Here is a 15,548-nt window from a genome sequence, read left to right as displayed (position 1 = left end):
TAGTAGTATGCCATTCCGAACACAGCCTGTGTTGTAACTGATCCTTGCAGAACGTCCCTCTCTCACCACGCTATCTCTCTCTCTCTCTGAGATCTCACTCCTTGCACAAGCTTGCTCTTGAGAACCATGGCTTCAGGTGAACCTACAGCGAAGAAGTCTCGACTCTCGGCAGAGTTGTCAGAGAAGAAGACCCAGGAGAAGAAGAGAGGAGAGGAGAAGACTGAGAAGAAGAATGAGAAGAAGCATGAGAAGAAGCATGAGAAGAAGCATGAGAAGAAGACGCCAACCAAACTCAGGTGAAATGAGAAGCTCAAAGAGGGTATCAGAGCTGCCAAGTCTCACGCAATCTAGCTTTTGGTGAAACTTGGCAGCCCTGGGGTATTCTGTTTTACTGTATGAAGTTGATCTCGCGTGGTTTGGTCATTCTGATTTGGCTGCAAATGCGTTTGTAGTTGAATACTGTGCACTGCACGTACAGATACTTTAACAGTTCCCTTGCCATACCCTCTGGGCCAAAAAAGTGTTTCAAGATCGTCCATGCATGCTGCATTCAAACAGCAGGTGCTTGCTTGCTTGCTTAGTTACATAATCATCCAATAGCAACTTTTACTTAGACTACTGTTACACTTGAAAATCGTTGAGATCTTATCCAGAGGTTAGTAGAGAACCATGCGTGAAGTCCGGTGTCTGCGGATTTTCCGATGCAGCCCACGTGTCTATTGTTATGTAGTAGCGGTGGTGGTCACGTGTCTAGATTCGTCTGTCAATCGCAATTCGTTTTGAGGCTTTGTCAGAATACAGGGTATCCACGGTGTCTTGAAAAGTATTACAAGTTGATAAATCAATTTTGGGAAAATCAACACCCTTAATAAGTATTAAAAAGTCTTATCACGATTTTATGAGGTCTTGAATTGTGTTGGTATTTTTCTGAATTAGACTCTGTCCAAAGAGTTTGTGTCCTAAAAACTTTTTGAATTTTGTTTGTGAAAGTTTGTGAATTTATTAGTTTTATAAAATAAAATAAAAAGATGAACCGGAAATCGTGTTGTATGATAGTGGTCTAGTCTAATAAATAAACTAAAACTGTTAAGTTAAAGGTGTCACTGATGTAAACGGTTACAGCTCCAAGTGGCGGTGAGGTCTGGAAAGATATTGACAAGGTCTTTAAAAAGTCTTAGAAAGGTATTGAAATGAACCTCAAGATTCCTGTATATACCCTGTGTCACCCAAGACTTCTCGGACGGTGTCGCTCAAGGTTAAGGAAGTCCTTGAAGTAACGACGTCGATCAAACTAAAAGTTGACTATGCTCCATTCAATGTCACAATGGGTGCTGCTTAGCAGGTTTACTTTGCGGTTAGGAAAGCTGTTTTTCCCCCAAAACAGAAACACGTGCACTCTGTGACTGGACCCTTGAAAACGATTGCAATATTCAAAGTAAATAAATGCATCTGTGTAGCCTGAAGATACCGGTTCGTTGCCATATCCTCTAATCTCTGTCCAGATAATAGAACTCAGGGTGTGTGATTTTTGTGTGTCCTGCAGAATTAGTAACTAATTAAATATTGTCCTCCTAACTACATTGAGTGCTCCCAAGTTCAACCCCATTATTATAGTGGCAGACTTCTCGTGTTGTTATTTAATACCATAGTAATGAGTTCTCTGAAGCCAAAGAAGCAACAAAAAAAGGCTAAATGGAATTAACCAATCACAGAAGTAGCCAGTGTATCATGCCCCGCCCTCTTTTAACGTAACGAATCAGATCAGCCCTAAGGGGAGGGGCTCTGGTTGCAAGAGCATCGATCCAGCAGCACTCTGAGCTGAAATTGGGAGGTTTGGGAAGCCCAGTCCTTTTTAGGTTGACATGAGATCAGTCAACAGGTCTGTTTCACTCACTCACTGACTGCCACTAGAGAGACCATGGCACCCACAAGGTAAGGGCACACTGACATGTAGGAGGGGTGATTTTTATATATAAACATATATTTCTTTACACATTTTCATTGTGAATGGCATGATGATGCTGAAGGGATGGCTACATATGGTTTGGCAGAGTGGTATTAGTTTATTTGGGCTGGTAATCATTAGCAAGCATATGGATAGGATGAGCATGACGATTCATGTGTGCCATTGATAAATACACTATGGGCGGGGTGTTATCTACACTGATAATAGTTGTATTAATGTCAGCTAAAAGATAGAAAGAGAGCTGCACACTCCGGCTTCGATGCGAACTATGTATTTCATTTCCCCAGAGGCACACTTCATATATACGATCTGACAGTGGTCCATGAGAGAATTGGCATCATGGTTATTGTTCCATGTTCCATAATGGGGTTAGCTCTGCATAAAGCCATGTGTTTGAAAAGAGAGAGAGAGAAAGAGAGATCTGACATACAGCACCCGTAGAAGACAGTCTTCCTCAGTGAGACACTCACTTACTGTCCGATAAAACCAAATGCTGCTGTGACCAGTGGTGGGATGATCGAGGGGGGAGAAAGAGCAGCTTTTCAGGCATTTACTGATGCAGAGAATGAATTAATAATATATGATGTATATGTTTCTCATCTTAGTGTTGAATATTTAACGTAGAGCTGCATGTGTATGTGTTAGTTTGTGTTAGTTTGGCACCCCTACTCCTACCCCACTGTCTAGATGGTTAGCCCCACACACAGCCCTGAGTGTAGAATAATACTAGTAGGTGTCTGCAGACCTTAGGGTGTGTTTGTAAAGCTAAATGTGTGTAATGTATGCCTTAGTGATGGTAGAGAAGTCACCACTGTAGATTAGTGACTGTAAGCTGGAATGTGCGTTTGCAATAAAGCCACATTGTTGCTCCCTCAATGGGTTCTGTCATTGGATTGGGTCTGGAAGGGGGAGGCTAGAGGATTGCCTGCTTTTGAAACTTGTTTCGGCTAAGAGGCATCACAAGACTTAAAGTGCCAGAAAATCAAGCTCTGTGCTCAATTCCGCCCCCTCCCCCCCCCTCCACACACACACACACACACACACACACACACACACACACACACACACACACACACACACACACTCTCTCTCAGGCATTGCTGTCCTGATGTTCCCTCGCTGTGTAATGTGCCATAACATGATTAATATGCATGACTGCATAGGACTTCAGCATCTGGGTTATATTTCTGCATTCTGTTAGGTGATGAATCATGAACTAAGGTCCCACTGCTTTCCCAGGTCACATTGCTAGTAGTAATAGTAGGGGAGGAGGAATGGGTATGTGCCTAGACTGTTTGAAACTGATACTGTTTTGGTGATTCCAAAAGCAAATGATTATGTCCATAGGGAAATTGGGATTGTATTATTTTGTATTGGGGTGGCTTGATGGATTTTCATAATGTTTGTGTGTGTGTTTCAGCCCTAATTCATTGTTCGGGATGGGGAATCCTCTTTTGGACATCTTAGCCGTGGTGGACAAGGACCTCCTGGACAAGTGAGTCATGGATGCAGAGTCTGTATGCTCTGGTTTGCTGACTGTTGAGATGACCACAGGTGTTAAGCTCCAGATCTGCTCTGTGGTGCTGTACTGTACTACTGCTTCTCTGTCTCCCTCTCCCTCTCTCTCTTAGTCTCTTTGTTATCTCAGCCCTCCTGCCTTTGACAGGAACTCAGCCAATAGCCAGACACCAGAGAGTAATAAACCTATTCTGCGTGTGTCCATGTGTGTGTGTGTGTGTTAGAGAGGGTGCCTGCGGGTGGTGGAGGGAGGGAGGTCGCACAAAGTGTCCTGTATGTAGAGCTGACAGTCCTGCCATTCCACGTCTGGCTCTTGTTAAGTGTACATCATATATTCTATTTTATATCTTTATATCTTAAGTGTACATAATATATTCTATTTTATATCTTTATATCTTACGTGTACATAATATATTATATTCGCCCTTGTCCTGTACGCATCACACTGTACATATATCTTTACTGTACATATCGATATTATCATGCAAATATATAGACTTTTTACATTAATATTCATTGCACGTAGCGCGAGGCTGGACATGAACAAGTTGAGCACCGTCTGCATTGACTTCACAGTAGTGAACGTCTTCATAAGGGTAACGTTCCAGATAAGTCCAATGACACACCATGCAATGTTCATACATTGAAGATGATTTTTTAATTAATTTAACCTTTATTTATACAGGTAAAAACACATTGAGCCCCAAGTGCTCATTTTCAAGTGATCATTTTCAATGATGATCCATACATGAACAAGCCCACTGTAGACAATTGACCATCCCCAAACACCCCATACGGACTATGAAAACCTTAAGCATCACTAGTCTATCCTGTCTTACCTGTAATATTGTCACCTTTATCTTGTATTAGCCTATGTCTATTGGCACTGCTGGTTAGATGACAAACTGCATTTCGTTTAGTCTTGTACTCTGTCAATGACGAGAAGGTTTAATCTAAAAAAAGAAAACTAATCCGTAAAGAAAAAACATTTAAGATAATAAATACAAACGTAGATATCTGTTTCTGCAAAAATAATTATGTCGTACAGTTTAATCGCATTAAATCCCATTAAATATTTAATGGGATCTGTAAAACAATACTTGGATGTTATGAAATGTATTATCATAAATAATGAGGTGAACAGTAGGACAAATTAAGTTTAAACTGATTCTGTTGTCGATGCAGACTGGCACAGATATTATATACCTATATTATCTATGGTCTGGCAGATCCGAGTCATTGTTATGACGTGTTCGTTGCGCAGAACTGTTGCGCTGAATTTCACTGGTTGGAATTTATTTTCTGTGGGGATTTGCCGACATTGTCGTCATGCAGTTAGTATAGATTAATATTCATTTGGGCCATTTCTCTGACCATTTATAGGCAACTATGGGCATTAAAAAGGTGGGAAAAGACACTCATTCACGTGCGCAAGAAACAGGAATGGGACTTGCGTGCGCACCGTTTTATAAATCCGAATGTTGGTGTGCGTAAACGTTCAGTTCTACGCAAAGCTTTCTAAATGAGGCCCCAGGGCTCCTCTAGATAACAGCTCAGAGTCCAGTCCCAGGCCACTTGCGTAAATGTCTTTTGCTTTTTCCCTGGATTAGAATAAAACCTCCCACACACACACACCACACTCTATCCCATAAACACACACTCTATCCCATAAACACACACTCTATCCCGTACACACCACTCACTTTCCTCTAGTGTCTCCTCCCGGTGTCATTTATTCTTTTCTTCTGATGAGTGTGACCTGAAAAGTGTAGGTGTATTTTTCCACCCTATTGGTGCTATTTGGCCTCTGAGTGACTCCGCAGCTCTGACCACAGTGCAGTATTGTGTAGTAGGACACGCTGCTCTGTGTGTAGATTAGCTAATTCCTCAAAGTCCTCAGAGCTGGGGTATAAAACACATAATCCCCTTCAGATCTTCATCAACTGGAGAGTCATGGGGGCGGTGTAATAATCTCAGAGCGTAAGCATGGGGCTCAGAGGGGACTTGTGTCAGTGTTGTTAATACAAGAAGTCAATACTACCTAGACTTTGTTGGTAGGGGTATGTTTCTCTTATCCTCAATTACTTTGTGGACACTTAATCCCTCTATCCATCTCTCTCTCTCTCTCTCTCTCTCTCTCTCTCTCTCTCTCTCTCTCTCTCTCTCTGTCTGTCTCTGTCTCTCTCCCTCTCTCAGATACGGATTGAAGGCCAACGACCAGATCCTGGCAGAGGACAAACACAAAGAACTGTGGGTATCTCCCCCTCTCATGCAGCTCTACATACAGTGACATAACAGCAACAGGGTTTCATACAGCAGTGTCTCTCAGTAGGATATTATTCTCATGTTTTTATGTTGCTCTTTTGGTTGCATCCTTTTCCTGCCCCGTGAAGTTGTTTTCTGTCTGCTGCGTGTTCATGTTGACACCAGGGCACAGTGGTCTCAGCTAGGCTCTGTCAGAGAAACACACCGCGTGCCTCTGAGTTCACACCGAGCAGGCTGAGCTCCCCTTTGGTCGAGAGCGACCCAGACAGAACAGCCGTGTTCTAGAACTCACCGCAACCGACCACCTTTCCTCACGAGTAGCCAATGGAAGGTCAGGAGGCTCAGCACAGAAAGCCAGCCTCGACCAATGGCAGAGCAGGAGGCTTCACCTCCCATTCCCTCTGAAACAGAGGGCAGTTTGAGGGAGAAAGCAAACATTTGACCATAGAACAGATAAGAGGTGTGTGTGTGTGTGTGTGTGTGCCTGTGTGTGTGTGTGTGTGTGTGTTTAAGGTACAGCTTATTATCGTATATGACAACCAGACTAGAAGCACTGGCGTTATGGAGGCCTCCCCCCTGACACATTATACCCAAGTTCAGGTTCATTACATCATATACAAGCATAGAGTGCAAATAAATGACCTGTGGGGAGTCAGTCTAATGGCCTGAGGGTGGAAGTCCGGGTCAGGACCCCGATGGAAGCAGGGACAACAGGGTGGGACTGAGATGGCTGATGTCCTTGACGGCCTACCCGCCCTCTCTTAGCCCAGCACAGGTCAGTGTGTGATTGGTGCTTGCGGGGGAGTGTGCAGATGTGTTGGTGACTCTTATCTCAGCTATGGTTTTACCCTGCTTCCAAGCTTCCATCTAGGCAGCGAATCAACTGTTGAGTGATGGGAAGAAAATGCTGAGGTTGTGAAATAATTTGTTCCGTTAAATGGACTAATCTAGACCAGCAGTGCTGTTGGGCAGAGGTGTCCGAATTTGCTCCTATGCTTTCTCAGCCAATAGAATAGAGCATCAGGCTGATTACGAATTATTGGAACAGTGCCAATGAGTCCTGTGACCACGCTGAATAAGTCAATGCTGCCCCCTGCTGGGTAGAATCTTATGTGCATGGCACAAAACTTTTGAATTCAGCTGAAACCAGTTCTAGAAATAAATCTGTGTTTCAGTGTAAAGAGGTGTTTCTATGTCCCTGACTGGACTGTTCTGGGAGCCTGCTAGGCTCATATCCGTAGCATCTTCCACCGTAGACTGAAGTCCCACCTCGTTAGGCTACACATTGACTGTCGGCTGTGTTGCAGGAGGTAGAGCCGCCGTCTAATGATCGCAAGGTTGGCAGATCGGCGGTTCGAGCCCCGGCTGGCCACATGTCGAAGTGTCCTTGGGCAAGACACTGAACCCCAAATTGCTCCCAGTGAGCGGGCTGGCGCCTTGCATGGCAGCTTGCCGCCATTGGTGTGTGAATGTGTGTGTGAATGGGTGAATGAGAGGCCATTGTAAAGCGCTTTGGATAAAGGCGCTATATAAGTCAGTCCATTTACCATTTACTCCTAAAGACGTCTTCATCCCCACTACCCACCTGTACAGTTTCTCTACTTTAAAAATACCTTCTTTTTTGAGGGGGGCTTCTATGAGCATTAGTATATTAGTTTTTCTTATGATGACTGATGGATAGATGATTCACTTACGTCTGCTAAATATCAAACATGTACATGTAATATCCTGTTTACAGCATGTTTGGTTTCCTGTAGTTCTTCCTAGATCTTCTTTCTGCACTACCACTCTGCCGTGTACACACACACACACACACACATACATGTTATGATATTCTCACCTAGTGTCTTTCTGTGTGTACTGCAGGTTTGAGGAGATCGTTAAGAAGTTTAAAGTGGAGTACCACGCTGGAGGAGCTACTCAGAACTCTATGAAGATCGCTCAGGTCTGTCACACTCACTCGCACACAACCACATACCCCTTCATTCACACTCACTCACACACAACCACACACCCCTTCATTCACACTCACTCACACACAACCACACACCCCTTCATTCACACTCACTCACACGCAACCACACACCCCTTCATTCACTCACACACACACAACCATGTACCCCTTCATTCACACTCACTCACACGCAACCACACCCCCCTTCATTCACACTCACTCACACACAACCACACACCCCTTCATTCACACTCACTCACACACAACCACACACCCCTTCATTCACACTCACTCACACGCAACCACACCCCCCTTCATTCACACTCACTCACACGCAACCACACACCCCTTCATTCACACTCACTCACACACAACCACACACCCCTTCATTCACACTCACTCACACGCAACCACACACCCCTTCATTCACTACACTGCCTGTTAGTCGTCACAGGCACCTAGCTCCCTACACTCACCACATTACCTCAGTCTAACTCACTGTAAATGTCAGAGAGGGTTTGCACACCCATTGGGTGTGAACTGAAGCCTTTGTTGCCGTCTTCTCTAGTGGATGATCCAGGAGCCCCATAAGATATGTACTTTCTTTGGCTGTATCGGCATCGACCGCTTCGGGAAGATTCTGAAGGAGAAGGCCGAGGAGTCGCACATCGACGCCCACTACTACGAACAGGAAGAGGAGCCTACAGGGACCTGTGCCGCCTGCATCACCGGAGACAACAGGTACACACACACACACACATTTTAAATGCTTAATTTATGTCCACATACATGTACAATATCTAAAGGACATAAATACTATCAGTGCATTTTGACATTATGAAAACAGTCAGTTACAGTAGTGCTGAGCCAACAACCAGTTATGCTACACACAGGATGTTATTCACACTAAATGATGATTACAGTGAAATTTGACAGATACAGTATCAATACTGTAAAACAGACAGCTCATGGGTACAAGAAGCACCGCCTTCTCCATATTGAGCGGCTACCACACACACACACACACACACATACACACACACACACACACACACACATACACATACACACACACACACACACACACACACTCATACACACACACAGAGGCCACCTAATGCAACCCCATCTCATTATTTCCCTGTCTCTCTCTCTCCCTCCCCCAGGTCTCTGGTTGCTAACCTAGCTGCTGCTAACTGTTATAAGAAGGACAAGCATCTGGACCTGGAGGAGAACTGGAAGCTTGTGGAAAAAGCTAAAGTCTACTACATTGCTGTGAATACACTCTTTATTACACTACAAAGTACACAGTATCGCTGTGAGGGCACTACTATTTGATTGCTGTATGAAAAAAACCATACAGTGTTAATGCCCTGTGCCCAACCCTTGTACATAACAGGTCTGTCTAGCGTGTTACGACAGGCTGTGCTGTGTTAACAGTAGAACAGCCATGGGTGGGGTCATTTGACCCTGTGAATAAAAGAAATGTTATATCTTTGCACTCAATCAAATTTCAGGACCCTCCTTTCATGACTTTTCCTAGATATGTGCGTTCTACCAGCCAGTATCCTTACATTTTATAAATCACATCAGGATAATCTAGTATAAAGCTATTTTGCAGTTTTTCTGTGTAGGAGGCAAGCCGGCCAACTAGTGGTCCTTGTGTGTGAATACCAGCTTTCCATTGTAAAGACTATGGTCGTTCGACCCCCGAGGCGGCTCTTATAGTAGGTAAAAAAGGCACGGATGCTCTAATGTTAACGAGTTATGTAGTGTAATTGCAGGTTATAACGAGCTGTGTGTTTTATCCTCTAAGGGTTTCTTCCTGACGGTTTCCCTGGAGTCCATACTGAAAGTGGCCAAACACGCGTCGGAGAACAACAAGGTTTTCAGCCTGAACCTCTCCGCTCCCTTCATCTCTCAGTTCTTCAAAGACGCACTCATGGAGGTCATGCCCTATGTGGATGTTCTGTTCGGCAATGAGACGGTGAGGGGGGCTAGATACACGCACACACAAACACACATACAAAGATACACGCACACACAAACACACATACACACATACACACACACACATACACGCACACACATACACACATTTTAAATGCTTTATTTATATCCACATACAAAGTACAATTCTAAAGGACATAAATACTAACAGTGCATTTTGACATCCTGGAAACAATTTGTTACAGTAATGTTCGGCAATGAGACGGTGAGGTGGGCTAGATACACGCACACACAAACACACATACAAAGATACACGCACACACATACACACACACACACACACACAAAATGTCAGCAGTGTTGATTCACATCAAAGCCGTGTTTTACCAGCCTCCCAAACAGATAAATAGGTAGACAGACAAACAGTTAGTACTCTAATGGCTCATTTCTGTTTTTTTCAGGAGGCAGCCACGTTTGCAAAAGAGCAAGGCTTTGAGGTAAGGGATCTGGTGATACCACACTCACACTGTTATGTACAGTATATACACTCACACTGTTATGACTTAAACCTGGCAAAACTGATCTCATACGATGCCAGTTTAGTGGAATCTTGAAGGACCTTGAACGGGAAAGTGCTAGAGAGTGTCTCTGTACTTAAGGCAGCCACCTATGCATTCCTGATACTGCCTTATCTTCATAGTTTTTTACTGTATGTCTGAAACCTAAATGTAGGTTTCTATCTTTATATGCTGCCCTCTTGGCCAGGTCTCTTTTTAAATCTCAATGAGTATTCACCTGGTTAAATAAAGGTATAATAAATAATAAAAATGTTTGTGCAGTTTGGTTGTAACCGTGTTACTCAGTGAGTGTGTGTGTATGTGTGTGTGTGTGTGTGTGTGTGTGTCTGTCTGTGTCTGTGTCTGTCTGTGTGTCTGTGTGTCTGTGTCTGTGTGTGTGTGTGTGTGTGTGTGTGTGTGTGTGTTTGTAGACTGAGGACATTGAGGAGATTGCTAAGAAGGCCCAGGCTCTCCCCAAAGTCAACAAGAGCAGAAGGAGGATAGTCGTCTTCACTCAGGGGAAAGACGGAACAATCATGACCAAAGGTAACCACACACACACACACACACACACACACACACACACACACACACACACACACACACACACACACACGCATAGAGAAACACTGAGAGAGGAATAGTAACTAAAGGTGTGTGTGTACTGTGTGTGTGTGTAGGTGACAAGGTGGAGTCTTTCCCGGTGCTGAAGATTGCCCCGAAGGACATTGTGGACACGAATGGAGCTGGAGATGCCTTCGTAGGAGGTAATGTGTGTGTGTGCGTGTGTGTGTGTGTGTGTGTCAGTGAGAGAGACACGATAGGGGCACCAGCTGGGATGTTTGTGTGTGTAGCTAATAGGGCTGGGCAAACTATCAACATTTCTTTTTCGATAATCGCGAGAATTAACGATCAATTATCGATTAATCGATAAGCTTTTTTTTTCCTTGGGGAAAAAACTTTATTTGTGTTGCTATTGCACACATTCATTCATTCACATTCAAACTAGACACTACAGTCAGATAACAATCCTCTTAAACAAGGCAGCGAGTAGCTTAAATTGTTTAACTTAAAAACACATTTTACGTTATAAATAAAAATATAGAAAATAAGTAACTCACCATAGGAGCAGTAAAAAATCAGTTACTCACAAATAGGAGGATGACTGAAAACGTTAGTGTCCTTAAGAGCGTCCAGCTTAACTTAAATTTAAACTCCAGCGAGAGACTGTAGGCGGCAGGCCTACTGGTTCTTGTTCAGAAAGATGATCATGTTCAGGGGTGAGAGACGAACGCAATCTGGTGACACGTGGACAAACTAATTTCCATTATTATTATTATTTTAAAAAAAATAAAAAAATAATATCGAGCAAAATATTTTGTGATCGACCAAGATCCTTATCGATCAATTATCGATCGTCGATCATTGATGCCCACCCCTAGTAGCTAACCCAGGTCTGCCTCTGCTGCAGGGTTCCTGTCTGAGCTGGTCCAGGAGAAGGCGTTGGATCAGTGTGTGAAAGCGGGACACTACGCCGCCAACGTCATCATCAGACGAGCCGGCTGCACCTTCCCCGAAAAGCCAGACTTCCACTGAGGACCCCTAACCCTTGACCTTTAACCCCAAACCCACCCTCACACTGCTAACCCCTACCCCGTCGACACCATCTCCCCTTACCTCAACTCCCAAACTAACCAGAAAAGAAAAGAAATCATTTTCTTAATCGACCCCATCTATCCATCCATCTGCCCATCCATGTACAGTATATGTCCGCCACTGTTTGTCTGCCTGCATCCAGACTTATGGAGCCTGTTCCTCCCACCTTCCTCTAGGGGCCACTATAAGGCCACACTGCCCAGAAATGAATTCTACATCGTTGGCATCAAAAGCTCAGAGACAGAGTTATAATTCCAGCTGTATTAGAATGTTTCTTTTGTTATAGGGTGTTGTGCAGACATGGAGGATAATTTGCCTGCAGTTGGTCTGTATATGTATGGCTTAAACACTGCCCCCCCCTTTGTTAATAACACTCATGTTTTACGCACACACGGATAGAGAAGTCCCTCTACTCCTCACTCTGATGGCAGAGCTACACTACAATGCTGTCGTTTCATAGAGGACATTGCTATACAGAAGATTAAACAGTGAAACTGCTCTGTTAGGGAACGTTAAAGATGCTGCATCGATAGGGATGTGCAGTATCATTTTTATTTGCTTTATTTTTTATTAATTGATTATGACTATTCTAAGCTCAAATGTTTTTCCAGGCCAGTATTGTCTCTGTTCAACCAAATAATGTCCTTAAAGCACACATTTTCTAAACGTGTAAAGGCCTTTGCACACAGTCCAATGTGGGTTAAATGTCTCTTGTACAAGATATTTGTATTAAGAGTTGTTTCAAGATGATGAGGGTGTTTCTAAAGCTGAAGGAAATATATAATACACCATTAGCAATATGAACTAGTTTGGAGCAGGACAGTCCCAGACCAGGTGTGCACAATGTCTCCAAGAAATGTGTGCCTTGTGTCTTTCATTGCCCAATGTTTTCTTTCTAAAACATGGACTGTATGCAGGGGTCTGGAGATGTTGAGGGGAGATGCGCGTTCCTCTCCCCGCTCTCCTCTCTTAAGTGTGGTTGTGTTGGTGGTCATGCAGGACAACTGTATGTTTCAGTGTGATTTCTCAAACTGACAAAACTGATAAAAGTATTGGTCTTAAACACTGAGTTTGATTTTCTGTCTATAGCGCCAACGGTATGGTTGAAAATATGTGTCACGGCTTGGTGAAAAAGTCTGCATGGCGGGAATTGTGAAACCTCGCAATCGAGCCAAACGAGTCTTGTGAAAAAAATGAATTTGGCATAGGACGAAAATTGAAGCGATGAAGAACCCACTCGATATCATAACCAACAGTTTTACATTCACTAAATACCTACAGTTTGTTAGCAAACTTGGGTGGGGGCAGTATTTTTCATATACTATTCACGGGAATGTGGTCTGTCGACACCTTCTGCTTTGTTTTTGGGTAAGTGAGTTACATGCATTGTTTACTAAGCTGTGTGTATGTACACGTTTGTATGTTTGTTGCCGACACAGACAGTATAGTTTGTTAACTATGTAGTGAGTTACATGGCATAGCCATGGGAGTGGTTGGGGTGGAGTTAACCAGCTATTCCCACCCATTACCTACCTGTGAAATGTGGCTGAGTATGAATTTCTCTGCTCGTTGATTTGGGGGTATCAACATTCAAATATGCATGACTTCTTCAACTTCAACAAATTTAAATTTATCACACATCATTTGAAAGCTTACAATCTACCCATTCATAATCTGGAACAAACTGAAAAATGACGTTGCTAGACTTACGGACCTTTTCACCCTGTCACATAATTATGTTCTTCAAGACAAACATAATATAGATAAACATGACACTGTATACACCATTATACACTCACAAACACTTTATTATGTAATGGTGTGGGGATGTTTTCTTGTCACACTTTGGGCCCGTTAATACCACTCAATCATCGCTTGATTGCCACAGCCTATTTGAGTATTGTTGCTGACCATATGCCCTGACCATGTGCCCTGACCCTTCATGGCCACAATGGACCAATCTTCTAGTGTCCAGTGTTCACCGGGTCTGAATCCAATAGAACACCTTTGGGATGTGGTACAACGGGAGATTCACAGCTTGAAAGTGCACCTGAAAAATCGGCAGGAATTGCGTGACGCAATCATGTCATCGTGGACCGGCATCTCAAAAGATTGTTTCCAACATCTTGCGGGACAATGCCACACAGACTCCTTCCCAATGGAGAGGGTCTTCTAGCCCACCAATGCCTTGTTGATGTGACACAGCTCAAAGGCAGAGTAAGCATGTATGTTGTATGAGAGTCTCTCCATTATTCTCTGTGTTAAGGTTGCTCTGCCTCTGGCCTCTGGCTGTATGTCCAATGCTCTGAGTCTTGAGTCTCTGGTGTGTTCAGGACAGATCAGCTCTTTACTGTGTGTGTGTGTGTGTGTGTGTGTGTGTGTGTGTGTGTGTGTGTGTGTTATTGGTGCGTGTCTCTCTTGTCTCTGAGCTTCTCCTCCTGCAGTGAGATGTCCAGGGCTCTGAGCTGGATCAGGAATCCACGGTTGGGCAGGATGCAGCGCCTCCGTTTCACGTGCTCAATGGCGTCCACCACCGTTAACCCTTGCTTGGCCATCAGGTACGCCAGGACCAGTGATGCAGACCTACTCCGGCCCATCACACAGTGCACCAGCACCTTATCTGGAAGTTGGAACACACACACACACACACACACACACACACACACACCATCAGCTTCTGAAAGCAAATTGTCCGTCTACTCACTCTACCCCCAATAGAAAGTCCTGTAGTCACCACACCTCTCATGTTACTGTTAACCCAGTTATCACTAGAACAGCCATGAGGGGTCATTTTGACCCCAGTGAGTAAAGAATTTTTAAATATCTTTGCACTCGATCAAATTTCAGGACCCTCCTTTCATGACTTTTCCTAGATATGTGCGTTCTACCAACCAGTATCCTTACATTTTCAAAATCACGTCTAGTATAAAGCTATTTTGCCGTTTTCTGTGTAGGAAGCAGGCTAATTTACAAGCGGACAACTAGTGGTCATTGTGTGTAAGTAGCAGCTTGAGCATTGTAAAGAGGCGGCTCTTTTAGTAGGTAAAAAAGGCACAGCTGTTCTAGTGCAAAGATGAACACTCACAAGCTTTCTCCCTCTCTATACGTACTCTGTGGGTTGCTGAGTGCTTGGTGGATGAACTGGGTAGCCGGGTGGAAGTACGGGGAGAGATTGAAGGTAGGTGTGTCATCAGCCTCGATGCCATAGTACTTTATGTCCATGTCTTTGTAGTACTCTGGACCTGTCAATACGTTATTCCATTTCCCCTCTGCCACATTCAGGATGTGTGTTATACCCATCTCCTCCAGACCAGGCCACTCCAGGGCTGTCTTCCTGTGCGCACACACACACACACACACGCACAGTAAAGAGCTGAGCTGTCCTGCACACACCAGTTTTTGTATTTTGACCACCAATGGGTGTTTTCCTGATGGTTTCCTGAACAAGCTTTCCAGGTTAATGGTGGATTTGATCATTTTAGGTACATTTGAATCGTCCAATTCAAGTCATGCCTTGTGTGTGTACTCACTGGTCTCCTATGTAGATCTTGGGCCATACTTCATTGACGTGTGTGTACTGAGCTCCGGTGCCGGTCCAGAACAGCTGCTCCAACTCCAGTGCTCCTGGTGTGGCGTAGTCGCTGTCTGGGTCCACCCGCACTGAGGTGTACGGGTTCCTACC

General features: G+C 44.0%; 3 protein-coding genes across 4 annotated transcripts in view; 2 read left to right on the top strand and 1 right to left on the bottom strand.

Annotated features, from left to right (window-relative positions):
- The window catches only part of echs1 (enoyl CoA hydratase, short chain, 1, mitochondrial), a 418,160-nt gene that overhangs the window by 165,449 nt on the left and 237,163 nt on the right, over nt 1-15,548 (top strand). The gene's annotated exons all lie outside the window — the stretch shown is intronic.
- Nucleotides 112-12,929, top strand: adka (adenosine kinase a). Of its 2 annotated transcripts, none has more exons than XM_080537621.1 (11): nt 112-296; nt 3,387-3,461; nt 5,681-5,734; nt 7,616-7,694; nt 8,272-8,444; nt 8,870-8,978; nt 9,520-9,690; nt 10,115-10,150; nt 10,642-10,756; nt 10,891-10,977; nt 11,682-12,929. In XM_080537621.1, the coding sequence occupies exons 1-11, from the start codon at nt 127-129 to the stop codon at nt 11,804-11,806; spliced, it is 1,194 nt and encodes a 397-aa protein (XP_080393747.1). In that variant the 5' UTR covers nt 112-126; the 3' UTR covers nt 11,807-12,929. The 2 variants fall into 2 exon arrangements, with proteins under 2 accessions (XP_080393747.1, XP_080393748.1); XM_080537622.1 differs by lacking the exon at nt 112-296 and adding an exon at nt 1,826-1,932.
- The window catches only part of LOC308152464 (dual specificity phosphatase 29-like), a gene marked incomplete at both ends in the record, with an annotated part of 5,354 nt that continues 4,071 nt past the window's right edge, over nt 14,266-15,548 (bottom strand). Inside the window, 3 exons of the mRNA XM_080525451.1 lie at nt 14,266-14,486; nt 14,977-15,200; nt 15,397-15,548. The exon at nt 15,397-15,548 is cut by the window's right edge and continues 49 nt beyond it. Of these exons, the coding sequence (XP_080381577.1) occupies nt 14,266-14,486; nt 14,977-15,200; nt 15,397-15,548 (597 nt within the window). The remainder of the gene's footprint in view (nt 14,487-14,976; nt 15,201-15,396) is intronic.

This window comes from Nansenia antarctica (genome assembly GCF_963989245.1).
Source record: "Nansenia antarctica genome assembly, chromosome: 1".
Classification (NCBI taxonomy): domain Eukaryota; kingdom Metazoa; phylum Chordata; class Actinopteri; order Argentiniformes; family Microstomatidae; genus Nansenia; species Nansenia antarctica.
This window is presented reverse-complemented; position numbering and strand designations above follow the sequence as displayed.

Excerpts from the sequence above, each read along its gene's own strand:
- adka (XM_080537621.1), top strand. The coding sequence starts at position 127 with ATGGCTTCAGGTGAACCTACAGCGAAGAAGTCTCGACTCTCGGCAGAG. Across the intron at positions 3,462-5,680 it reads GACAAGGACCTCCTGGACAA|ATACGGATTGAAGGCCAACG; the intron begins GTGAGTCATGGA and ends TCCCTCTCTCAG. Across the intron at positions 7,695-8,271 it reads ACTCTATGAAGATCGCTCAG|TGGATGATCCAGGAGCCCCA; the intron begins GTCTGTCACACT and ends CGTCTTCTCTAG.